The sequence below is a fragment of the Coptis chinensis genome, chromosome 4, assembly GCF_015680905.1.
Source record: "Coptis chinensis isolate HL-2020 chromosome 4, ASM1568090v1, whole genome shotgun sequence".
In the NCBI taxonomy this organism is placed as follows: domain Eukaryota; kingdom Viridiplantae; phylum Streptophyta; class Magnoliopsida; order Ranunculales; family Ranunculaceae; genus Coptis; species Coptis chinensis.
The window spans coordinates 82596603-82623971 of record NC_141459.1 but is presented as its reverse complement, the minus strand read 5'-3'; the positions used below and the strand labels follow the sequence as shown (position 1 = coordinate 82623971).

At 36.5% G+C, this 27369-nt stretch overlaps 1 protein-coding gene, 1 long non-coding RNA gene and 1 pseudogene across 7 annotated transcripts; 2 read left to right on the top strand and 1 right to left on the bottom strand.

Moving 5' to 3' along the window:
* The first annotated feature begins 976 nt into the window (after positions 1 to 976).
* NRPB2 (DNA-directed RNA polymerase family protein) lies at positions 977 to 11378 on the top strand. Of its 5 annotated transcripts, none has more exons than XR_015193227.1 (25): positions 977 to 1351; positions 3010 to 3234; positions 3316 to 3606; positions 3712 to 3909; positions 4235 to 4299; positions 4392 to 4478; positions 4568 to 4688; positions 4774 to 4818; positions 4895 to 5032; positions 5112 to 5184; positions 5423 to 5499; positions 5591 to 5698; positions 5824 to 5940; positions 6925 to 7080; positions 7165 to 7269; positions 7521 to 7646; positions 7730 to 7807; positions 7910 to 8005; positions 8104 to 8219; positions 8319 to 8388; positions 8485 to 8538; positions 8629 to 8772; positions 8961 to 9260; positions 10359 to 10702; positions 10817 to 11378. XR_015193227.1 is itself a non-coding variant. In XM_086557736.1 (25 exons), exons 1-25 carry the CDS (start codon positions 1049 to 1051, stop codon positions 10934 to 10936), a joined length of 3636 nt encoding a protein of 1211 aa, XP_086413862.1. In that variant the 5' UTR covers positions 977 to 1048; the 3' UTR covers positions 10937 to 11378. The 5 variants fall into 5 exon arrangements, 3 of the variants coding, with proteins under 3 accessions (XP_086413862.1, XP_086413861.1, XP_086413863.1); XR_015193226.1 differs by having other exon boundaries at positions 10246 to 10702; XM_086557736.1 differs by having other exon boundaries at positions 10280 to 10702.
* Positions 11379 to 12013: 635 nt separating this feature from the next.
* Positions 12014 to 16059, bottom strand: LOC147505145 (putative pre-mRNA-splicing factor ATP-dependent RNA helicase DEAH5; annotated as a pseudogene). Its single transcript, XR_015193228.1, has 3 exons — positions 15260 to 16059; positions 13850 to 14883; positions 12014 to 12284 (listed from the first exon to the last, which is right to left on the bottom strand). The product of XR_015193228.1 is annotated as a putative pre-mRNA-splicing factor ATP-dependent RNA helicase DEAH5 (transcript).
* A 1977-nt stretch (positions 16060 to 18036) lies between these two features.
* LOC147505144 (uncharacterized) lies at positions 18037 to 18894 on the top strand. The gene is made up of 2 exons (XR_015193229.1): positions 18037 to 18105; positions 18179 to 18894. It is a non-coding gene; the product is annotated as an uncharacterized LOC147505144 (long non-coding RNA).
* Positions 18895 to 27369: the final 8475 nt, after the last annotated feature.

The window sequence follows — 27369 nt, the reverse complement described above, 5'->3', positions numbered from 1 at the left end:
TATCTCCCGATTTTTGAATATATAATTCACACCTAATCGGAGTCCAATAGTCTTAGTTTGTTTCAATAACAGTTGCCTCTCATTCCCACTAATAATGTTACTTTTTCCACTAAGGATGTTAACATTCGGTTCACTGTCTGAAAACAAGTTCCCTTTGTTTAATGGGTAATAAAGTTCGAACTCAAATGGTTGAGGAAGATAAGGTATGCATATAAAAGACTATGAACATGATACATGGGCTATCTTACACAGTTAAGGATAAAGGATACCCGAGTGAAGGTGGAGCAAGATAAATATCCGAGGACCATGAAATTGTTACTGAAAATGTCTTCCTTATTGAAATATGATAATATATAATATTAAATAAAAGTATGGTTAATAACTTAATTATGAGTAGGTACAACGTTTGCTTCTTAGTTCACCGTGACTTCATATCAATGGTGGTGTAAGACAGATGGAAGGACTTTCCAAGCATAGAAGATTCAACACATGTAATCTCTTTATATTTGTTGTAAATTTGGAGTGAATTTGTTTAGGTTTTTATTGGTAATTAATTTCAACAAAAGTGTAAGTTATCAAATGAGGTTGCAAAAATATTTATTGAATATATATTTTAAAGACGATAGGAGAAAGGCAAGTGTAACCATGCCATAATTTTCTGACTACAAGATTTTTTTTTTTTTTTTTTTTTTTTTCTTAGTATAAGTATTTTTTTTATGCGACTATCTTTACCAAAAAAAAAAAAATTTTTTTTTTATGCACATTTTCCCAGTTTATAATGCCACGTCCCTTTATCCAAAAAAAAAAACAATGATAATATAATGGAAATCCCATTGACACGATATTCCAACCAAACTACCTAAAATGGCACTTGACCTTAGATATCTCGGTATATACTAAAATATCAGCTCTAAAAGCACCGACATTCCAACCCGACCGACGATATATATCACTTTATAACACACCACTCTTTGGAAACTTGTTCAAATCGAAAAGCGAAAAAACAAAAACTAGGGTTTTAGTTTGTTAATAATAATAATAAAAAAAAATGTATGGAGGTGTAGATGAATACGAACCAATTAACATTAACAATAATAATAACATTCAAGAAGGAGATTTAGATTTAGACGAGGAAGAAGATCCAGAAGAAGAAGAAGAAGATATAACACAAGAAGATGCATGGGCAGTAATAAGTGCTTATTTTGAAGAAAAAGGACTTGTTAGACAACAATTAGATTCTTTTGACGAGTTTATTCAAAACACTATGCAAGAAATTGTTGATGAGTCTGATGATATTGTTATTCGTCCTGAATCTCAACATAATCCCGGTCGACAATCCGACTTTCTAGAGGTGACAAAATTCTTACAATTCTTAGATAATTGGTGTTTTATTTTATGCTGTTTGAGTTTTAACTTGTTTTTGTTGAGGAAGAATTGGGGGTTTTAGCGAAACATGAATGGTTCAGTGAGGTAGTGAAAACTGCCTGGAATACGACACTTTAGGTAGGAAAAACACACCCAGTTTTAGTTTTAGTTGTTTTTGTTATATTGAATGAATTGTTCAAATGGGTACTGAGTTGCAGATTTCTCCTCAAAAACTTTATTATGAAGCAAAAAGTTAGCCGACCAAGATAAACTAGGATATTGACTCCCCCAGAGATTTATTTTACTGTTTGAAGTGTGTGCACTATTTAGTTGGGTAATGCATTGGAGATTTCTCCTTATATACATGTTTTCGAGACAAACATGTGATGTTACAGGCAGGAGAAAGTGTGTTTTGACCACCCCTAAAGCTGTGTTTTATATTTTGGTTGCTAAGTTTGCTGTGACTGGAATATTTAGTTAGGCATTGGAGGTTTCTCCTTATTACATGTTTTTTAGACGATTTTATATGCAAAAAATGTGATGTTATAGGCAGGAAAAACCCCCAAAGCTTTATTTTCTGGCTTTTTTATGGAATAATTTGGAGAATAAGTAACTCAATTAGGTGGTTTATTGATGTATTTAAGAGAATTAGGCATTTATTGAAACGCGCGGAGGTTTTATTTTCTACTTGTGAAGTTTGGAGTGAATGAATTGTTTATCTAGGCAGTGTATTGGCATATTGCACATTTTTCCTTATAAACTTGTTTTACAGAGAGTTTTACATAACATATGACGGGGAAAAGTAGATTTTCAATCCCCCAAAGTTGTATTTTCCGTTTTTCTGATGGAGGAGTTTTGTGCATGAGTAGCTCATTTAGGTAGTTCCTTGACGGGGTGATTGATATCCTATCTGCATTTCTCAAGTAGAAAGTAAACAGATTTTGGGAGGTAAATTTTGGGTTCCTTGCACACGTGTAGTTATGTTTGACTAGGAAGTTAAGTGAACAAAAAATTTACTCAAAATATGACATCCCCTTGAGGAAACTTGGTTCTTGACGGGGTGATTGAGATCCTATCTTCATTGCTCAAGTAGAAAGTAAACAGATTTTGGGAGGAAAATTTTGGGTTCCCTGCACACGCGTTGTAATGTTTGACTAGGGAGTTACACACACACACACCACCACCACCCCCAAAAAAAAAACTTTATTTTCTGTTTTTTTTTTAGTTAAGTGTATAATTAGCTCATTTAGGTAGTTCATCGACGGAGTTAGGGATTTAGCTAAAGACACCGGCGTTTAATTTTCTGTTTGGCTGCAAAGATTGAAGGGAACGAATTGTCTAGTTAGGTATTTTTTTCATAGAACGTGTAACATGACATTATATAGACAGAAAGAGTAGGTTTTGAACACCCCCATGGCCCGAAAGCTTAATTTTATGTTTTGAATGGAGGAGTTTGTGTTTAGGTAGTTCCTTGATGGGGTGATTTGAATCCTACTTTGCATTTCTAGGATAGTAAGTAAACAGCTTTGAGGAAAATTTAGGTTCCTTGCACACAGAAAGTTATGTCTGATAGGAAGTTAAGTGTATGAGTCCCAGTATTTCTTCTCACATTTCTAAAAATTAAGCTATGAATATGTGATGCAGACTATCTACAAAATTAGCTTTGGTCAGATTTACTTGAGTAAACCCATGATGACGGAGTCCGATGGAGAAACTGCTACTTTATTTCCAAAGGCAGCACGGTTGAGGAATCTGACTTACTCGGCTCCATTGTATGTGGATGTTACAAAACAAGTTATGAAGAAGGGACACGATTGCGAAGAAGTCACTGAGCCTCCTGAGACCATACCCAAAGTATTTATTGGGAAGGTATTGTAGAATTGTATGAAAATTGATGGTTGGAGTTCTTTTGGATAGCTATATGTATACTTACGGTGTGTTTTACTTTAGGTTCCAATCATGCTGCGGTCTAGTTATTGTACGCTGTATCAGAATTCAGAAAAGGATTTGACAGAGCTTGGGGAGTGCCCCTATGACCAAGGCGGATACTTTATCATCAATGGAAGCGAGAAGGTCCTGATTGCTCAGGAGAAGATGAGCACAAACCATGTATATGTGTTTAAGAAGAGGCAACCCAACAAGTATGCCTACGTAGCTGAAGTTCGTTCAATGGCAGAATCTCAGAATAGGCCACCAAGCAGTATGTTTGTGCGGATGCTTTCGAGGACTAGTGCTAAAGGGGTAATTGGTTTTGTTTCTGGTGTTTTATTTCTTGATGTTTCTTCTCATGTGACTTTTGATTTTGTGTTTTTTTACTTCAGTGGCTCATTCTTAGTGTTACTGCAGGGATCTTCAGGGCAATATATTCGAGCTACCTTACCCTATATACGGACGGAAATACCAATAATTATTGTTTTTCGCGCATTAGGGTTTGTCGCTGATAAAGATATATTGGAACATATTTGTTACGACTTCTCAGACAATCAAATGATGGAGTTACTTCGGCCGTCCCTGGAAGAGGCATTTGTGATTCAGAACCAGCTGGTAATTTTGATGATTTTATTTAGCTTTTTAGTTTGAGTCTGTGCTTTTCAGTGCGCTTGCATCTAAGCCTGTGGGCAGTATTGGCATGCAGTTAGGATTTGGCAGTAAATGGTCATTTTGGAGGAACACATTATAGTTCCTTTAAAGTCGAAAAAGATGCTCCTGAATAATAAATAAGCGCTCTACATTCTTTATCATCATCAGTATGATTCAGAAGAAAACATTTGTTTTGTGTTGATTCATCAATTGCATGTTTTGTGATCATTATTATGAATGGAAAGAAACATTCAACTATGCTAATTGTTTTCTCTACTGATTCTCGTAGGTTGCATTGGATTACATTGGTAAAAGAGGATCCACTGTGGGTGTGACAAAGGAGAAGAGGATTAAGTACGTATAGAGAAAAAATTAGGTATCTACTATTCCAGGATTGTTTTGTGAATGTTTGGTATGCTCAAGAGTTGTTTTTGTATCATTTTCAGGTATGCTAGAGAGATACTTCAAAAGGAAATGCTTCCTCATGTTGGTGTTGGAGAATATTACGAAACAAAGAAAGCTTACTATTTCGGGTATGTTATACTTTTCCTAGTACAGTAGTTGATAACTTGATTCTGGGTGTGAAGGGATATCCAAAGTTTCTGCTACTTTTTTCTGTCAGGTATATCATACACAGGCTTCTTCTCTGTGCACTTGGACGAAGGCCTGAAGATGATAGGGATCATTATGGAAACAAGAGACTAGACCTTGCTGGTCCATTACTAGGAGGCCTTTTCCGAATGGTTTGTCATTTTTCTTGAAAAATGTTTAAACTTTGAACATCTTGTGCCTTGTGTATAAACATGGTTGTTGTTCCTATGGATGCAGCTGTTCAGAAAACTGACAAGGGATGTGAGAGCTTATGCTCAAAAGGTTTGTCCCTTCCAAAAGCTTGTGATTTTGACTCCTATGTAGCTCTTCTTGCTAAATTGTTTTTGTGATGGAACAGTGTGTTGATAATGGGAAAGATGTTAACTTGCAATTTGCAATTAAAGCTAAAACAATTACAAGTGGTCTTAAATATTCCCTTGCCACTGGAAATTGGGGACAAGCAAATGCAGCTGGTACAAGAGCTGGAGTGTCACAGGTTTTGTGTTGTTTTGTTGATTCATACTCTTGAGTTTATCACATTTGAAGTTGTACTTAACATGCTTCTTATCTGACAGGTGTTGAATCGCTTGACATATGCATCCACATTGTCTCACTTACGGCAGCTAAATTCTCCCATAGGGCGTGAAGGTGAATCTAACTAATGTGCATAGTGTTTCATGATGTTGTGAATAGGAAGGAGACCTTGCATGTTGTGTTGGATTCAGTTTTATGATTCTTTTTTCCTTCTTTTGAAGAATTCCTTTCATGTTGAACTTATTGACTAAATGTATATGAGCTAAATTTCCGTGACCTCCCTTTCTGTCCTTCAATATGAAAAAAGGTAGAACTTCCTTGATTTTTTTTTCTTGGTCACTCTTGTTGCCAGGGAAATTGGCAAAGCCCCGGCAGTTACATAATTCACATTGGGGAATGATGTGTCCTGCAGAGACACCTGAGGGACAGGTAACTCTTCTATATATGTGTTTGTTTTGATTGTTTGCATGAAGATTGCAAACTGTTAATACTCGTGGGTATTTTCTGTATGATTCTCCAGGCGTGTGGTCTGGTGAAAAATCTTGCCTTGATGGTTTACATAACAGTAGGATCAGCAGCAAATCCAATTTTGGAATTTTTAGAAGAGTGGAGTACTGAAAATTTTGAGGTAATTCCTAAAATTCTTCCGAGTGCTGAATTAATTTCTCAATTCGTGTTCACTTTTGACTTGATGTAAGGAGCAACTATATATATATATATATTTTTATTTTTCAATTTTTTCTCTTTTTGTAGGAAATTTCTCCTGCAGTTATTCCTCAAGCTACCAAAATTTTTGTCAATGGTTGCTGGGTTGGCATTCATCGTAATCCTGAGCTTTTGGTCAAGACCCTAAGACAGCTGAGGAGACAGGTTTGTATGCCTAATTTATTTGTTTCTGTTTTGTCAGCATGAAGAAACACATGTAACTTTCATCAGTCTAAGGTTGTTTTTATTCGTTCTCTCTTTTGCACTGCATACTATTCTCCTCCACCTCCCCCCCCTAGTGATATTTTTGGTGAGGTTCTGAAATCTCCATGCAGTAAAAAACACGTATGCTCATCCCCAGCTAAACTGACCCGATTCCAACCCGACACTTAATTCATTTTTCGATATACAGACCATAGAAGTATTTCCTAATAGAAAATGGAACACACATGGGTTTAGAAGCCTGAATTGGGTTCTGGTCAGATCTGAATCGATCTTGTACTGGCAATATCCAAACAAACTATTTCATTTTTAAAGGTTGCAGCTGTATTTTAATGTACGACCTTTATTAAAATGTTTATTGTAAGACATTCATTTAGTATATTTTTCTTCATCATATTTAAATTTAATTAAAGGCTTCTGAAATCAAAATTTTCTCCTGTTTTCAATGGGTATCAATCAAAATATCGAGTTGCCTGTACTGATGTTTAAAACGAATCAAATCCAACCAGATTCACCATGACCCGCATCCGAATGGGTCGGTGATGGTAAGATCTGACGTGGATCCGGATCAGATTGAAGATATATTGTTCACATGGATATGGCAAGATCTGACCCAGACCTGATCCATTTCCACCTCTTCCAGTGCCCTAGCTAGTATCCATAAGATGTTAACTTGCTCATAATGAAGTCCTTCGGTGAATTTCTGTCATCTTACAGCTACTGATTTTTTTTGTTTCATTCTCTTAACCATACCTTTGGTTGTTATGGCAATTGTACGTTACCTAGAAACTGCATTTCTTCACTTGAAGTTATCACTGCATTAAAGGAGTATGCATACATGATAAGTTGCAAATTTATTTGTAGCTTTTGCATCATGATGCTGGGTGAGTCGTGGATATTGGACTAATTTATTATTATTATTTATAGGTTGATGTCAATACAGAAGTTGGAGTCATCCGAGATATCCGTTTGAAGGAATTGCGACTGTATACGGATTATGGTCGCTGCAGTCGCCCATTATTTATTGTGGAGAAACAACGACTGCTGATAAAGAAAAAGGATATCATGGCCTTGCAGCAACGGGTCTGTATTGTTCGAAGGTTCTTTGATGTTTTCAATCATTAAATACGTCTTTGACAACTTCAACCATGTTTCATCTTTTTCCAGGAGTCTGCTGAGGAGGGTGGATGGCACGAGCTTGTAGAAAAGGGATACATTGAGTATGTAGATACAGAAGAAGAGGAGACAACCATGATCTCCATGACCATTAATGTTAGTATTGAATTTTCAAGGCATCTCCCTTTGTTATTTTACGATGATAACGATTTTTGTCATACTTTATTTATCAGAAAAATTGTGGATGCCTTTTGTGACATTCTTTTTTCCAATCCTTTTTCCTTTAAGTTCCTATTTAAAAGAAAAAGACCTGGCATGCTAGGAGTCTCTAATCTGCTTGTGGTTCCAAGAAAATGAAGTCACCATGATCTACTTGAGCAGTCTTAATTATTAAGTATGTTTTTCAGGATCTTGTACAAGCTAGGCTAAAGCCAGAGGAAGCATATTCCGAAACTTACACGCATTGTGAAATCCATCCGTCGCTAATATTGGGTGTATGTGCTTCCATCATCCCCTTTCCTGACCATAACCAGGTTAGTTCTTCTATTGTATGAAAACATGGTCAACTGCTACTTCCTGTTGTCTCTATCTTATACCTTCTCCTGGTACAACACAGTCCCCACGTAACACGTACCAGTCAGCTATGGGAAAGCAAGCAATGGGAATTTATGTCACCAATTATCAGCTTAGAATGGTAAGTATATGGGTTCTTTATCTTTGTATTTATTAGCATTTTGTAAACTGCTTACCCGTCTACCATTTTCGTTAAGGTCTACTTACTATTTTCCATGTTCAGGATACACTGGCATACGTTCTCTACTATCCTCAGAAGCCTCTTGTTACCACTCGTGCCATGGAGCACTTGCATTTTAGGCAGCTGCCCGCTGGTATTGTAAGTATTTGACTAATTTATTTTGTTTTAATTTCTTGCAAGACCTCCGTTCTAAGGACTTCTTATTTATTTATTTATTTATTATTTTCATGTTATAGAATGCTATTGTTGCTATCGCCTGCTATTCTGGATATAATCAAGAAGACTCTGTCATAATGAATCAGTCTTCGATTGACCGTGGATTCTTCCGTTCATTATTTTTCCGTTCCTACAGGTAATCAAGCTATCCCAAGTCGTTTTGTTTTGTTTTGTTTTGTCCGGAAATTTATAAGTAACCTTCATTCTTCATTATAATTTTTTTTTCTCTCCACAGAGATGAGGAGAAGAAGATGGGAACTCTGGTCAAAGAAGATTTTGGGCGGCCGAATAGAGAAAATACTATGGTGAGTGGTGTTAAATTATTTTAATAATTGTTCTTTTGTTTCATTTGGTTTTTTCTTGTTTTTGTTATTTTATACGAACACAACCATTTTTTGTAGGGTATGCGGCATGGGTCGTATGATAAATTGGATGACGATGGTCTTGCGCCTCCTGTGAGTATATATGAGATAGTTATTACCATTATATCTTCCTAATAAGTGAGGTTGTTCTTATCAAACTAAAATATCTTTCTGCAAATTTAGGGTACAAGAGTCTCCGGAGAGGATGTTATTATTGGAAAGACCACTCCAATCGCTCCGGATGAATCCTCAGGTGTAGCTTCGCGGTACACACGGCGTGATCACAGTACAAGTTTACGTCATAGTGAAAGTGGAATGGTGGATCAGGTACATGGAATATTTGGTTCTTGTAGTTAATATTTTAACAATTGGATCCTGCTATATCATTTCCTATTTTGGCTGATTTTACTTTCTTAGTTAAGTGCTTGGAAGTGTTGTTCTCGCTGCAGTGTTGAAGCCTCACGCTAGGTGCTATATGTCTTACTGTTTGCTAAACCTTGTTTGTGCCAATATAGGTCTTGTTGACAACAAATGCAGATGGGTTGAGATTTGTGAAAGTAAGGATGAGATCTGTTCGGATACCTCAGATTGGAGATAAATTCAGTAGCAGGCATGGACAGAAGGGAACTGTTGGCATGACATACACCCAAGAAGATATGCCATGGACCGTGGAAGGCATTACTCCAGACATTATTGTTAACCCACACGCCATTCCGTCCCGAATGACAATTGGTCAGCTTATTGAGTGCATTATGGGCAAAGTCGCCGCACACGTCGGGAAGGAGGGAGATGCTACTCCTTTTACAGATGTCACGGTAAGACATTAATACTTCAATTTGCTTTCACAGAACTGATTGTTTTATTGGAATTATGGTTTTCAGCAATATGATAAACACCCAGGAGAGACTGTGTGACGGTTACAGTCTCTGTTAAATTTCTAGAGAAACAAACAGAGCTGCACATTAACATCTACTACTTTGTCAATAGGGCTGTCAATGGATCGGTTTGGGTCAGATTTTGGAAAATCCGAACCCAAACCCATAAGAAAATTGGGAACCCGAAACCAACCCAAACCGAAAACTATAAAATCAATTAAATCCTAAATTAAATAAATTAATTTTAGCCACACAATTGATAAACATATACAAAATTAATCATAAATATTACTAAAATGCCATCTTATCGGTTCAGGTTCATATTGGTTCGGTGGAGGACAAACCCGAAACCAAACCAATATATTATCGGTTCAGTTCGGTTTCGGGTCGGTGGAGGGCAAACCAAATTACCAAGACCCAAACTATTTTTTATCGGTTTGGTTCGGATCAGTTATCGGGTTATCGAAACCATTGACAGCCTTATTTGTCACCTCCTGTGGATGATCATCTTAGTACTATTTTAAGGTTCTGCCTAAGCCCAAAATTTGTTTAAAAGAAAACTTTAATCTTGGCAGGATAACAATGCATTATGAAAAGAATCCCCAGTTTTTTACAACTTTAGCTGAAGGTTGTTTTACATATTTTACATGCTAAAATGTTAAACGAGAACACTCTCGAGTATATGGATACATACTGCCCTAGGTTACAATTACTGAAGATGTCCAGGATGCCTAAACCTTCAAACTCATCAAATATAAACAGTTCACGGGTGGATAATTTGGTAATTTCTGCATCACCCTTAGTTCTGGCGAATCCCTTCCTGTCGTTGCACTTTTGATTTCAGAACTTGAATTTAGAAGTATGTCTAATATCTACATCTGTTGCTTTTTAATAAAAAAGGGCTATAGTTATTTTTTACTGCCAGATCCATATCCATATATTTTTTCGGATATCTGCAGGTGGATAATATCAGCAAAGCCCTTCACAAATGTGGATATCAGATGCGTGGTTTTGAAACTATGTACAATGGTCACACAGGTCGGCGGCTGACTGCTATGATATTCTTAGGGCCTACATATTATCAGAGGCTGAAGCACATGGTGGATGATAAGATCCATTCACGTGGGCGAGGGCCAGTTCAGATATTGACCAGGCAGCCAGCTGAGGGTCGGTCTCGTGACGGAGGACTTCGGTTTGGAGAGATGGAAAGAGATTGCATGATTGCACATGGGGCTGCACACTTTCTCAAAGAGCGGTTGTTTGACCAGAGTGATGCTTATAGAGTTCATGTTTGTGAGCGTTGTGGCTTAATAGCTATTGCAAACCTAAAGAAAAACTCATTCGAGTGTCGTGGATGCAAAAACAAGACCGATATTGTTCAGGTAAAGAACATCTTGATAATAACTCCTTTTTTGTACTTTTGGCTCTAAAAGTTTGATATTGGCTTTCAGCAGTTCAGGTTGGACTAAGGGCCTTTTTTTTCCGCTTATATGCAGGTTCACATACCCTATGCATGCAAGTTGCTTTTCCAGGAACTAATGGCCATGGCGATTGCCCCAAGAATGTTGACAAAGGAAATCAAGCCATCCAAGGATAACAAAAAGAAAGCATCCTGATCAATGTTACGGAAACCCAGAGCAACACCATTATGTGGGAGCTTCACTGAAGATGATTGAAGTGAAGGCATCTAGCAATACGTATCCCATTGAGTCCCAAAATGTATTTTTTGCTTAAAGAAAGTACGCTTTGTATCCGTGGCACCAGTTTTGGCAGCATGTATATCGTCTTGCCCTGCCCTTCACTGAAGTTGAGTGGCATTTGACCTCGACGCTCACATATCAGTATATTACTACAGCTCCACTTACCTAAAAATAACCAAGCCCAATGGAGGACAGTTATTTGTTTTAATTTACTGGACATTAGTTATTTATTTGAATGTATTGGATGCGAAATTAGAAAAGAAAATCTGTGATTCTATTGTGTCAAAGATTTCGGTAACATTGAATACATTTTTGTATTTAAGCTGTGCGTGGTAAAAGGTGTCCAGTATTGGTTCTATTGTCGTAGTGTCTTTCAAATAGCTGTTCATGTTATTATTGAGAATAGATATAGAAAGACATCCTATTTACCAGTTATATGCATCTCACCTTCAAAAGATCAAGATCGACTTACAAAATGAGTTGAGGGTTGATATTTTGTGAAGATCGTTCCATCATGGACGTCATGCTCAAAACGACCAGCGAATTTGAAAACTTACTTCTAAGTGGTTTAAAACAGGGTCGCAAAAAAATAAAAATGCAGTACCATTCCTTTTTCAGTTTTTCCTTGTGGATGATCTCCAAGATATCTCCACCGAAAATCAGCCCCAATTTTTTGGTACAGGTTCATCGTTTAAGTGAGACGTACACAAAGATGTATAAATATCTACGCCCGTTATTATTTACTGAAATTGCATAAATGATCATCGTATAAATGATGTGTTGATGTTGAGCTATTGATCATTGACTCATTGTAAAAATGATGTTTAGCTATTGAACGTTTATTTCAGAAAAAAAGAGAAATTAGAAAACGAAATGGGGCTATGCCACAAGTCCACAACAGCTCTAAGTCGGCAAGATGGACGAGTCTTTTGGCAGATTCTACCACATCAGCATGCCATTATATTTGTTATCTGTATGGATCTTAACACCCTCTTTTGAGCCTGAATCACAAAGTGGATTCATTCAAATTTATCCAACAAGTACAAGGAAAAAGGTCTCCAACGAGCCAAACCTAATTAGCTTTTACGGGAGAAGATTAAAGTTCATTAAACAAAGCAAATATGAAATGCTTCCACATACAACAACTATTATCTACATAATCATGCCCGGCGATTACTTAAGCGCCACGAATTTGGTTCATGGTATCTGTCATACAGAGGTTCAATCCTTTCTTGTCATTTCCGCTTGCTCATTTTCATAGGGTCTGCAAACTTGAAGAATCTCAGATAAGCTAAATAAATACGATAAAGAAACTAATCAAGCCTAAAGTGTAGGGATAGTATAAACAGGGTAAGTCTCCACAGATAACTGATTTGAAAACCATAACAAGGTTAACTTCCCTTTAGTTTCCTGTGTGGTCCATATTTGGTCAAGTCCTTCGTTGTCAAATACTTTTTTATATTTCGAAAGAAAAAACAGACATTGGATACTACAGAAGTTATTTTCAGTAGCTCCATTCGTTTTGTGGTTAGACATCTGCACCTTAAGACTTGGTACACATAGTAAGTTGCACTAAACCGTGGGAATGTGTCTAAGAGAAAGTAGAGTTCTTTGCATAAGAATTGTGATTCGTGTGGAGATGGTGGAGAACTGTTGGAGATATTTCATGTCAGAATTTGCAAATACTGTGCGTGTGTGAGCGTAACTAGTCATGACTTGTATGCATATTTCAAACCATTGGCACAAGCTGAAGATCCTAACAGAGTAACAGTTCCTTGGCATCCTAAGAACTCCATGAGACTATCTCTAACAGGATATTCTTTGAAAACTCCAGGCATCTGACACCTAAGTTCCAACAGAAAGATGAGCAAGGAAGTTCACACTGGGATGTCACCCTATGGAGGCACTCTTCTCTGTGCAGAAATAAGGGATAAACTATACAGGTACCGTCATCAGATCACCATCAAGAGCTTTTTTGTTAAGTAACCAGGCAATACTAATTAAAAGCCCAAGCTGTCAAGAAGCGGAAATCTAAATACTTAATAGGATCCTAACATTTTTATTCTACTCTGATGAGATTCTGACATGGATGGACTCTGTCCAGAACTCAATAGCTTCCAATGTGCCTAAAACTTACTAACCTCATTTAAGGTGTGTGCGGTTGCAATTGCTAAAAAAGATGAATCAAAACAAAAGTTTGTTGTTAATATTCATTAGCAATAACACATGGCATCAAGATGTCGGACAGTGTTTATTACCATTTTCATGTAAACAAATAGTACACAAGACTTCGAAATATATTGATAAAAGCAAGGTCAAATAATTGCATATGGTCAATCTCCTAAACAAGGAGATAACATGTAACAGAACTCCTAGCTCTCCATTATGGGACTAAAATCCACTACATAGAATAATACTATTACTAACAATAATAGTTACTCTCATTTGGTGGTTATAGCATATCTCTCCCCTGAATTACAATCAAACATGACAATTAGTTTCACAGTAAGAAACAAGACAGCAAATTTGACCAAATAGTTGAATATTGTTGATGTACTTGTAAAGCATGGCAAGGAGACAGAAACATGTGACTGATTGGTTTTATATCCTTTGGAAAAGGTTCAATTAAAAGAATAAAATTGAAGATCACAAAATTATTTAGCTAACCACAATAAGCTGTAAGCCTGTAAGTATGAGTCTTTGACATATTAATTGTCTTGGACAAAGAAACTTAGGATTCACCCTTAGCCCCTAGCCCAGTAGATAAACAATAAAATGGATAATAAACGAAAAAGACGTAACAAGACAAGCTAGAGCTGAGAATCATACCTATCGATGATGCTTAGAAGCTGTTTTTTCCTGATATCCTGTGCTCTCCTTAAAGATCGAGACTGAACAAAGTTTTCGAAGCACCATGGTCCTGGGAAATTGTTCGCCTTCCAAGCCTCATAAACAGCAAGTAATGTAAGATGATCCCCCTCAGGTTGAAAAAACTTGGCCTTCTAATCTGCTTGTGCTTGTTTCTCACGAGGCCTGTAAAAGATGTTCCCAGTTTGAATCATTGCAATGATAGTTAAAATTTCCCTAAGAATCATACCATCAGTCATATACTTGACTACAGTATCAGGTTCAGTGCAATCCTCAAATCTGATTGCATATCCCACTTCCTCCCTCAAATGACAACCAAACTCCTCTGCAACTCCCTTTGCCACAGAAGTAGCAGCTACCCTATGAGGTTGAGTACATCCAATTTTACCTTTAGTTGTGTAACCAGCTTCAGCCAGATACTGTGTCACTTGTGTTGTCTTTCCTGAACCTGTCTCTCCGATGACAACAAGCACCTGATTGTCATGAACGGCCTGAACTAGCTCTTTCTTCAATTTATAAATGGGCAGACTCTGCCTTTGTTCCTGGATGGAAAGCTTTGATCTTTGTCCAAAAGTCAGTGTCTTCCCATAAGCATCCTTCTTCCATTCAGGCATATCATAGCCAGATAAGCCAATACCCCTCAGCTCCTGGGCAAGATGCCTCTCACCTGTCTCTGGCATTGGATCCTTCCATGGACGATTGAGATCTTTTGGAATTGAATCAAGCATCGTTCACTGTTGCTGCTCTCTCACCTCTCTCTGCTCTTTTATGAGAGCAGACTGTAGTGCTGCAGCACGACTCAAAGACCCTCTGGATTCTTAAGGATCTTAACTGGTGACATATCAATAGAATACCGAGTTTGCCCATGCAAGAAAGCTGGTTCGTCTTCATTGAGCTCAATTTCAAGCTCTTCCTCTGCACCCTCTTCCTTATAAAGTAATCCATCCCCATCCTCATCATCAAACAATGGATTTTCCCTTGGATCCAGAACCCCCCTGCAGCCATGAGTTCACTACACCATATCAGGATATTAGCAGCGCTATCAATTTTTACTTACCGTTGCAGGCTTAGTAACGTTGGATAGTGATGTAAGTGTTAGTATAATTATTACAATTTCCAGAATTAATTTGTTACCCTTCTAAAACGCTGGTAATGTGTTGAAAAATTGAAGACCGGGAGTACATTAGAAGTTTTGGGAGAGGGAAATGAAAATATATCGCGCTCTTCTCACAAAATATATGTCAAACTCTTCACTCTAATTTTTAGGAACTCATAACAACTCAAACTCTCCCTTCTCTCTGAAGAAAAGCTAGGGTTTACCAACGCAGGTAAAATTAAACTCTTGACTCTCTCTTTCTTTTCTTTGTTTACCCTCTCGACCTAAACGTTGCTTTGCTTCCCATCTCTCTGGTGAGCTCATCCTCTTTAATGGCCTCCTCAATAGTGCAGCAGCTCCATCTTCTTCCGCAATCCTAATCCCTGAAAGACTAGTAGTACTAGCACGACTTTGATTTGAGCTCTGAGGATTCATCCTAAAAGCAGCATCCTCTGAGCTTTTCTTCATCGGAAGAAGATCCTTCCCAGTACTCTGATCCACATCCCTCATTGACAAACTCATCTTCTGTGCCGACATCGATATAACTTTCACAAACACGACATCCAACCCGTTTATTTGTCATTTGCGACACATGCACTAAACCTTCTTTTCCTCTAAAATCATTCAACTGAACAAAACATCCTATATTTATCACACTCGAAACCCTACCTACATAAACCTGAAACAATTCCGGCTCTACCATTTCGCCGTTTCATGTAAACCTTCTATCATCTTCACTATTTACTCTCTTTCCATCATTCAAACTCCAATCCCCATCTTGACACCTACTCCTCACTTCTATTTCAATCTCTCTCTTTACTATCCTCAACAACAACTCCAAAAACTTCTCATTCTCACCCATTTCCTCTATCTTCTCAATTCTACTAATTCCCAAAGGATAAAAAACATGAATTATGGTAAACAACTTACTAATAACATAATCCGGCATTTCTGCCCCATTATCTCTCAATTCCTTATCAAATTCACTCTCACTAGTTGAATATCTATCTAATTCTGTTACAAACTCAGCTAAATCAGTTTCTAGCTCTATGCAAATTTTGGATATAAGTGACAAGTATTCCAATTTCAGACGACATTGATAAACTAGTTGTATACAAAATCTAAGAATGTTTAATAACAAAATCAATTAGAGTTGAAATTAGGGTTTGTTTGCTTACCTGATTTGATGAAGTTAAACTGGTAAAGTCTTCCAGATAGAAACTAGTGATTAATTCTAATTAATTAAAATATAAACAAATATTTATTTGATTTTTTCTCCTAAGCACCTAATTTTTTGAGTTAAACTGGTCAAACTATGACTAAAACAACTGCCGCAGTATGATTCCTAAATCACTTTATTAGGAAAGTTACCATTTTGGAGTAATATACTATTTTCTTTGATCGCAAGTTTCAAGTCCGTAAAGCTTCATCGAGAAAAAGGTTTTAAAGAAGAAGAATGAGAAAGAACAAGTGTTTTCGAAGCTTCCACTTGATCCTGAATGTTTTCGTAATCTCAAAACACATACAAGCTTGACTTACAAAAACTCAAGAAAAACTTTAGACCACCTAATCAAGTATTTAATTTGGGGTCAGATAGTTGGAGAGTGATAAGTACAAATACTCCCGAGATTTGGTCCATGAATCAGTCTCATGTGATTTTTAATGGATGCCTTCACTGGGTTAATCTTAAGATTTATATGGTCATCCTTTCATTGAATGTTTTCTATAATCCAATTGCCTTCTCTTGTCAATGACAGACTTTCTTGCTATGAGTTGATGGTGCTAGGTGAACATCTCTGTGTTATGGACAACTTGGCTCTTGGGTTAAAGAATATCTTTTTACAGAGGAATGTTTCCCCCTATTGTCATGAAAAGATGGAATTAAGGAACAATGAGCTCGTTATGAGTAGAGCTAGAAGCTGTAAACTTGGTTACTATCACACTGGAAATAAAGTTTTTGACTATGTAGTAGTTCGCAATGTCGATGGTGGACAAGTAGGGGATGCTGACTTTCCTGTCATTTTTAATGCGAGCCTCGTGTCTCCGAGTATTATTGGTTATCACTGAAGAGGTAATAAATTGTAAACTAAGGGTGTGTTTGTTAATGGAACAAAGTAAAAGTGGTTAATTTTCTAATAAGGTGTTTAATTATGGAAACAAAATTATTGAAAATGGAAATTTTATTTTTTTGTGGAAAGGAAAGGAAATAAACAGATAGGGACTTACCTAAGCACCTAATTTTTTTATTCCTTTTCCCCAGTTTTACTTTCCTTTCCCCAGTCCATTCCATTTCATTTCATTTAATGACCACCCATTTTTATTTCCTTTTCCTTTCCACGAGTTAAAATTTAACAAATAAACTGGTGAATGACATCTTTCTCCTCAAAGTTTATTTAGTACATTTTGAGAAATGTAGGTTGAGACAGGGGGACTGTTAATCATGGTTACTAATTACTATCACATCCCATAATTGAATCACATTCATCGACTACTATAGCCACCACACTGCAACCATTACAGCTGGTGGTTATGTTTTAAATCACCTACTTTATTACAGCTGGAATGTCATCAGAATGGTACCGGTTGTCATAAACTTAACCTGAAGTTCCCTTTCATCTTCTACCTCACTTACCATCGCAGTTCCCTTAGTGTAGTGATGCAATGCTTAATTCAAAGAAGAGGCATAGGCGAGGCTTACATAAGGAATACTCTACCACTTCAAAGTTCTATAGTTGTTATCAAAACACAGAAACAGAACAGTTTTTGGAATAATCTGATAACTATCCTGTAGCTAAATACCACAGTATTATTATATTATCAACCACATAGCAAGATGCCCTCCAACGGCATTTGGCTTGAACTTAATCTTGAGATCCTGGTGTTGGTTCTGTTCCCCACAGTTCTGTCCCTTGCCAATCACGTAGAAGTTTAGTATCAACGGAGTTAACTACATGACCGCAATCTTTGGTTTTAAGTACCAAGGACCATACTTTACCGATTTTCTTTATTGTTAATTAATTTTCCTACAGGTAAATAGTTAATAACGAAATACCTTCAGCGACTTCAGGCATAGTAGTAGTGACTCACCAGGACACCTCTACTAGACTCAATCAGTGACAATGTAAGCTTATTATATTCGTAAGAGTTCATTTCAAAGTACCCAAAGCTGAGTCCTACATCATACCATGTTTCAGTTGAGTTGGAAGTTGACTCTCAAATTAAGCTCTGGGGAATTCTTGGAGTGAAGGATCTGTTGTTTGCGCATGTACAGGGAAAGCAAAGAGGCAGCCGTTCTTTTTCACAAACTGATCAGGATCAATTTCTCATCCCAAATCCTCGAATGTATCTCACTTCAGTTATACTACAATACGGTGCCTAACAGGGAGAAGAAAATCGTCACTATATATTTTTGAGATTACCCGCCCATGGTGACGTAGAAGACTATGAAGCTCCTTAAAAGTCTTGAAGAACAAGGCTGGTGCTTCATGTTTATACAGGAATATATATAGCAGAAGATGCTGTCTTTAAGAAAACAGGGGATGTGTGCTCCGTCCTAAGCCTCAAGACCATAACTAAAGGCATGCTTGTCATTGTCCATCATACGGTAGGGAAAGAAGCAGTCAGGAGCAGTAATGGAGGTCGATCAGGCTGTCAGTCGGTTGCATTTTCATAGACCAGCAACAGCAACAATCACTATGGCATGCTATTCGTTCTAAATGATTGCCGAGAAGATTGCGTCATGAACCTTCACAGAGAGTAGACAAATAGGGTGCAACTGCAACTGTTTACTGAAGCAACTCCAGTTAGTAGGAGGACGCCTACTTCTTGACTTGTCATCTCACACTACTAGGGCTATCATGAACCAAACTACTATGCTAAGTAATATATGTTATGTCATTATCTCGAACAATTAATCCCAACTCAGGAAGATTCTCATGAAGTAGACATTTCGGTTCACTGTCTTAAGAGCAGCACTCTTCCCTAATTAAAAGCATCAGAACTTATTAGATACAATGGTTTTAAGTTGATTTGTGTAAAATGCAAAACTACTTCTGATCTGCAGCAAAGCTATATTATTCATAGTCGCTACTACTACTACTATGCTTACCAAGATTGTGAAGACTTGTTTTTTTTTTACCTAGTAGCTTTTTTAAAAACCTTTAATGGAACTATTTTTAAACTTTTCACCAAGATTGTGAATGACGGCTGATTAATAGTTGCAAGCGTAGGCCGTGTCTGCTAACACCAGACCCAACCTTAGGCCAAGCTTGGGCGAATTTATGCATGGTAGCCGTGATGACCACTCTGGGATTGCTGATTGATAATCGCATCAAGGCCACTCTCAAAAACTAAACAATGCAGTCGACCTCATTTCTGCAGAACCGGAGCTATGAAATTATATGTAAGCATAAACACATATAAACACAATCTTGGTGAAAAGTTTAAAAATAGTTCCATTAAAGGTTTTTAAAAAAGCTACTACCATAGGTAAAAAAAAAAACAAGTCTTCCCCTAGCAGAGCCTGCACAAGTTAACAAAACTAATCAAGCTTATGTAAAAATAACATCTGTTGTTGAATGACATTTGATACCGAGGAGCAAAAATGTCACACTCCAAATTTTCAGAAAATTTAAAATAAGGAATTATCTAAGATGTAATTACCTCAATCGTCACCTTATTCAATAATTTGAAAATCTATGATGAAACGAAACCCTAATAACCCATTATCAAACATGACAATAAAAATCTTAGATCAAGCTAGATCAAAAGAACAACTCTTCATTTATGAATTCAAGAATTTCTAATCAACTCTATTACATCTGTTTCAAATCAAGACTTTATACCTCATAAAACTTATACTAGTAAGACTCCAAAAGCGAATCCAAATCAAGCGTCTTCATCCACTGCATTCTACCATCTATGTTTCCAAGAACACACCCACGTTGCAAAAGAAAGCAAACATGGGTCAGCAAATTGAATTTGCTGGTATGAGTAAGACTAAAATAACATATACAGTACTACATTCAATCTTTCAAATAAATAAAAATAACCTTACCAACCATTTCAACTTGGAAGACAAGATAGTTCCGTTTTCCAAAACGGCGTGTAGTTTCTTCCCAAATAATATTTCAATCTCATTATCTCGTAAATTAATTTAATTAAAATCTTACCTATAACCGCTTAATTGTTAGGGTAGGACAATGTCTCTGCATAAAAAGTTAAAAAGTCCTACCTGCCTGCAAAACAAAGTTAGATTTTTCCAAACGTAATCCTTACAAATCTACATTTATTTCACTCTCACTGCAACTATCATAGGTATACATAATCTGACATAATATATGGCCAATATTAACATTCATGTCACACCACCATATCCATTATATCATAATATATTACTAATATTAACTAACATTCATATCACACCACCATATCTATCATATCATAATATATCACAAATATGAACTAACATTCATATCACACCACCATATCCATCATATTACGCTAACTATATTCACATTCCTTCGTAAGAAATTATATGCATTATATCATAATATATCACCCATCATATCTAACAACTCGCTCATACTTAAAACCAATATTTTTCTTAAAAATCACTCGTCTACTTATGAGAACGAGGAAAATATCACAACCAGGGAGTACATTCATCCCTTGTGAGTATCAACTCACACAAATCACGTATATATTTCGCATAAGAAATCATATACATCATAATACATAAATATTCATATGTAGTAACTCAGTCACACGTAAAATCAATATTTTACTTTAGGGTGAAATAACTCAGTTACTGAGTTATTGATTAATATCTAGTGGGGTAATATTGGTTAACCCTTTACTTTAATATCACTCGTCTACTTATGAGAACGAGAAAAAGTCACAACCAAGGAGTAAGGGTGGAATTCGAGCTAAACAAGCCGAGCTTTACCATGCTCAAGCTCGGCTCGCTAATTACACGAGTTTTAAATTGAGCTCGAGCTCGGCTCATATAGTTAAATGAGTGAGCTCGAGCCGAGCTTAAACGAGCCAAGCCCAAGCCGAGCTCCGAGCCCTCGGTTATTTTACACTATAAATATGTTATTTGAACTAAACGAGCCGAGCTTCATCAAGCTCATTTGTTACATGAGCTTTTATTTGAGCTCGAGCTCGGCTCATATAGTAAACGAGCGAGCTCGAGCCGAGCTTAAAAGAGCCAAGCCCAAGCCGAGCTCCGAGCCCTCGGCTCAAATTCCACCCTTACCAAGGAGTACATTCATCCCTCGTAAGTATCAACTCACACAAACCACATAAATATTTCTCATAAGAAATCATATACATCATAATATATAAATATTCATATGCAATAACTCCAACACACGTAAAATCAATATTTTACTTTGCTTATTAATTATCTCGTTGACTAATTTATTAAAAGACACAACTCAACCTTTAGTTCCTACTCCATGATTTGCACTTTACACATATCCGTGTGCCTCACTCACACCGAGTACCACTACAAGACATATGTCCCAAGCGGGGATATCGCCTCCAGGAAATATATTTTCATCTTATAAACCTGTAACTTGTGAGTCATAACCATCTCTGGGCTTTCCATACACATACAACCTCTTTTGGGCATAACAAAATATCAGGTCATTCATGACACATTCAATGAATACCTTGGGTCATTCCCGCCACATTCAAGGAATACCCATCATAATTCTAACAGGTCATTCATGACACATTTAATGAATACCTTGGGTCATTCCCGCCACATTTAAGGAATACCCATCATAACACTAACATGCCATTCATGACACATTCAATTAATACCTTAGGTTATTCCCGCCACATTCAAAGAATTCAAACCTACATTCCCGTACACTCAAGGAATACAGCCCATCAGCAAGACGAATGCCTTAGTTCCTCTCTAAGGCGGCTTTTCACATGATATCATTAGTCATAAATATTTCCTTTCATTTCTTTTCATCAAAGAGGCGTGGAGAGATCTAAAGATGTGGGTGACACATTAATTTTTCACTGGACACTTTTACACCGGATTGTAACACTCAAGAGTTCTCATTTATTATAATAATTTCAGTACAAAACAAACATCGTTTCAAACAATAGAATCATTACTAAAGATTCCAAACATAATAATAAATCAACTCATCTCATTATCAATTATATAAATCATAGATATCAAAAGGTTCAATAAGGAATAACACATTAGTTAAATGTCTCGTGAATACATTTTAAACAACCACAATCACGTACACAATTAAGTACTAACTTTGTACACATATAGTTATCACAATAACTAATAACTAATAACTAATATATAATATATTATAGTGTAGTGGCTGCACTTTTGCTCAAAGCTGCCTACGTATCCAAATCTTTCAAGATTGGAATCAAGCCTTCGTAGTTCTTATCAGCCACATAGTCAAAGTCAAAATCCATCAGTGACAATATATATATTTGCATAATACCACGACAAATCTTTATTAGATAATTACAAACATGTTTATACAAGTTTCGACAACATCCTATTATTGGATTTGTTCACAAAGTTCAATATGTCAAAAGTCCGAAAAGTCAATGTCAACAAGTCAAATGTCAACGGTCAACGGGTCAAAGGGTCAAGCCCAACAATCAACAGTCCTAGTTGCGGTCAACAGACTCATGGTCATAGCCATAGTTCATAGTTAAGGTCATGACTCATGCTCATAGCCATAGTTCATGGTTAAGGTCATGGTTCATGGACCAGACCCAACTAACCAAAACCAAAGACTACAACCCAAAAGATAACTAAAGACTAAAGCCCAAAAGTCTAAAACAAAAACCCTGCCCCATGACAACTAAAATAGATCCACATAAAAACAAACTCACACAAAGTTAATAACCGGCCCTTATAACTAGACCAAACCTAACTAAAACAGATTCGGCCCAAAAACAAACTCTAACCAAAGCCCATCTAAGTTAATAGAATCCGGTCCACTTAAAATAAAAATGACCCAACCCACAAAAAAATAGAAACCAGCCCAACAACTCAAGGCCCAAAACCATAAACTAAACTTAAGCGCACATGTTTCTAAAACAATTCAAGCCCACAATTCTAATTTTCGGCCCAAGCCCAACAAAAAAAAAGAATCGCTGGTCTCTTCTTCTTCCTTACCAGCGCACCCTCCACCGATCAGTCACCATCAATCACCAACCTTGATCACCAAACAGCACCAAACGGTTCGGTTTTGATCCCCATAAAAAACACAACCTTTTGGTATAACCAAAACCCAATTTTCTCACTCTCCCAATTTTCGTTCTCAACTCCATTACTGCCCTTCAACCCTTCAACAGTACCCCATTCAAACATCAATACAACATACCCAACACTTTACAACAACAACCAATAAATTTAAACAACCAAACACTTGATTTAAAACACAACAACCTATATATTCACTCGACAGTATACCACAACCCTTACAACCAATCTAAATCAGCAGTATAAACAACCCATATGATCATTCACCGATTCAACAGTCCAACAAAACATCTACACTCAATATATCAACCATTAACAATTTAGAACCATTTGAATGATAAAAGGCAGTAGATAAACCATACCAGTTAAATAAATATTCGACAATAGGAACAACAGTATGTATTCCAAATTCGGCCGCATATAGAATGAGCATATAGAATTAGAATAAGCACAAAATGGGTAGAAGAATAAATGAGCAGAAAAACTTATATCTTTGTCAGTAAACTAAAAACAGGCGTAAGAGTAAGAATGCATGTTCAATGAAAGAAGTATTCTCTACTCACCCATGATATGCTCCTGTTATCAGCTATCTATCAGATGATTTCCAACAAGAATCCTCCTTTCATCCTTTATGTGTAAAACTTTCTTTTTTCTTCTATGTGTAAAAAAAATCTCTTCGTGTGTGTTCCTTTTTATTTTAAAACCCCCAAAAATAGGGAAGAGAGTCTATCCTCATTTCCCACGTTTTCTCCCTCCAATAATCTTTATCCTCTTTTTGTTTTATTTTATTTTATTTATTCTTATTCTTAATATTAATCATATATTATAAAAATAATAAATAAAAATAGCCGGGTGTTATAAAAAATGATAATGTAGTTGATCTGTTTGTTCGAATAAAGGAGTAGATTTCCATTCATGTTTTATTTGTAGAAACTTTTTCAAAAAAAGAAGAAGAAAAGAATTGAAAGATTTTTGCAAGATCCGCATGTAATCTAAGAATTGGTGAGCAAATTATATTAGAAGTTAGAGGGTGCACATCCCCCCTACTCCAGCACAAATAGAAGGCACACACCCCTTCACTCCAGACGATCTCCTTCCACAATCCATTTCCTCATCAACAGACCCTCCTCCAACGCCACCTACAACTTTAGATCCTCCTACCTCACCTCGATCTCATAGAGTGCGAAACCCTCCACCACTTCTCATCAAAATTATCACTGTCCTACTCTCACCAAGGCACCCACAATCCCTTGTTCGGCCAATCTCATCCAATCGGACTCTAAGATAACACGATCTTCCACCCCATACCCTATGACTTTATATGTTTCTGACACTAATTTTTCTCCTTGTCTAAAGTTTTTTTTATCTAGTTCTCAATTTACAGAAAAAGGAAGTCACAAAACAAAGCAAAAGTTGATATTATTTTGGCGCAATTATTAAACACTGGCCTTTGAACAATCTCAATATACAACAAAGTCTTACAGTGCTAGTTGGAACAAGTTGCCAGTTGCACCATTAAGATTGACTATGCTTTTTCATCAGGCCGTCCCTATGTTTCGAAAGGCCCAATGTGAAGTCCGCAACATGGGCCTATTTGTTTACTTTTTCTGGGATATTGTTTGGGGTTTTAATATTATAGTGGGCTTTGTATAGCTTAATGAGGCCTTTAGTTTCGGTTTAATTTGGGGGTCCTATGAAAGGGCTTAGACAGCATAGGCCCAGGGCCGACCCTGTTTTTCATGAAGCCATCCTTGTGAAGTTGACAAACAAACCAAAGACCATTCTGAATATAACCACTTCAACAATCAATACCAATAAATGAGATTTTACTGAAAACTTTTTGATATTAGTGAAAGGTATTTGAGTTTCTATACAACAACTTATCGTTTTTGATCTTAGACACCCTATTGATAGAATTCGAAAGAAAGAAAGTGCAAGAGATTGAAAAGGCCGGTCAAGAATATATTCGGATTAGCATACCTAATGGACAATTTTTTTTTGCTAAGTTTCAAAGGAGAAATGATTACTACGTTAGGTTTAGCCAAAAAAATAAAACTGGAAGCACCTTTCAAAGTAGTAGTAAGTAGTTAGTTTGGATGATAAAAATCAATTTTATAGTTAACTAGGGTATGCCCGCTGTACGACACTGATATAGAGTCGCTTGCGCACTAACTCTGTAGAAGCAGCCTGAACTTGAAACCCCCCCCGTTTGATTGTATTATATTGGCTATTATTCCATTCATGGTCAAGAATGATTATTAGGTTGAGAAACTCAACATGACACTAACTTGAACCACCTCAGGGGTAATTTGGACAGAACCTCCCCATTATTTGACGACTTTCTAATGTTTTGGATCCTGTTAAAAGGTTACAAAGACAGTTCTCATTCAATAAATCCGGTAGTGATTTGCACAGAACCTCTAAACTCATTCATCTAAATGGACTTAAACATAGAAGAACACAAATTAAAACAAATAAAATAAGAACAATATGAGAAACAGATACACAATCAGATTTCCACCAGTGGTTTGAATGAGGACATTAAAACAGTACCAAAAAGAGCAACCACAAAAGTATGCAAGTACAAAAAAAAAGTAGCGAAAATACAAATAACATTGTTGACAATCATAACTTTTCCATAAACCCCATCCTCATTCGCCAATGTCAAGGCCATTATCGTAAATCCCGAGCCTTGAGGAAACTTCATCGAAGAAGTATGTAATTGTCTATTTTAAATTCATTAAATAGAGTGAGTAGGAAAAACTATATATACTGAAGGGAAGAAGAAATTGACAATTTAGAAGTGAAACAATAAACGATTGTATTCACCTCTAGACTCTCCTCATTGAAATCTTATTCTCGTGGGTCCAAATGTACATCAATGTCTTCTGATATAGACGAACACAAGACATAGAAGATGTGAAGTAAAAAAGGTTCATTGCACTCTTGCAAGATGTATCACAAAAGTTTTAACGAAGTGGCAACCAAATGTTTTGTGGACTGAGTCCAAGATGATGACTATGGTCATTTCTACAAATACTTAATTTTTCTCAACTTAACCTTTATTAGCAAACTCATATCCTAACTTCCTTTGAGTGTAATGTTGGACAAATAACCACCGAACACAATACAAAATGAGGATAAAACTGAGGATATACAATTGATATAGATGGTGAAAATACCTTACTGCCAAAATAGGCCATTGGGGTAGTTCCATAAACGCGACTTTTTGTAACAACACTAATAAATCAAAGAACAAACAATAGCCACTGAAATGCTACCTGCACTAAGATACCTGTAAAAGTACCATAACCAAATCAAAACTCAAATCAATCAAAAGTAATATTTTTCAACAAACCCAAAACCAAAAAATAGAACCCTTAATAAATAAGCAAATAAATACCTGTAACAACACCAGAAGAAGCTCAGACTAAACCTTTACATAGAAGAAAACAAATAATTCATCTTTGGCTAAACGATTTTAAAAGGAACTGAATCTTTACATGGAAAATCAAAGAGAGGGGTTATAAGAGAAGAGATGTTACCTGTTTCGCTTTACCTGAGAATCAGCAGAGATCACTAAGTTATAGTGATTGGTCAAGGTCCCATCACCACGTTCATGGATGAAAAAAATAAAAACAAATTAAACAACACAATCAATAGAGAGAGAGCAGGGAAGAAAAAATGAAAAAAAATGAAAATGAGCATACCTGAGAATCAACAGATTTAACTAAGTTTTGAAGATATGAGAATCGAAGTTTCTTCGTTCAGCTAAAGACCATATAAACAGACGTCACCATTTAGTAGGAATTGAAATAGATTTGTACATAACTATAAAATAACTAACCAAGGTGTGCAAACAGTTCTTCAATGCAATACTGACAAAATGTAAATACACTCCAACTCGCAAAACCTACATAATTTGAATGAAGCAATGTGCATAAAAACCTTTTCAGATTATATTTTTCACAACAGTAGTTGTATGCAAGTTGTGTTGCATTGGTACGGGTACGAGTGTCCGATTTAGACATTGGTACAGAGATTCGGACACGGCATGGTCTAAAAAATCAGATTCATGGACACAGCTAAAATTCAATCTAACTTTAAATTTTCTTATTAAAG

Bases quoted from the DNA above. Each gene is read 5' to 3' on its own strand.
- NRPB2 (XM_086557735.1), top strand. From the start codon at position 1,049: ATGTATGGAGGTGTAGATGAATACGAACCAATTAACATTAACAATAAT. The intron at 5,500-5,590 runs GTAACTCTTCTA...ATGATTCTCCAG, and splicing joins CAGAGACACCTGAGGGACAG to GCGTGTGGTCTGGTGAAAAA. The intron at 9,261-10,228 runs GTAAGACATTAA...AAAGGGCTATAG, and splicing joins CTCCTTTTACAGATGTCACG to TTATTTTTTACTGCCAGATC.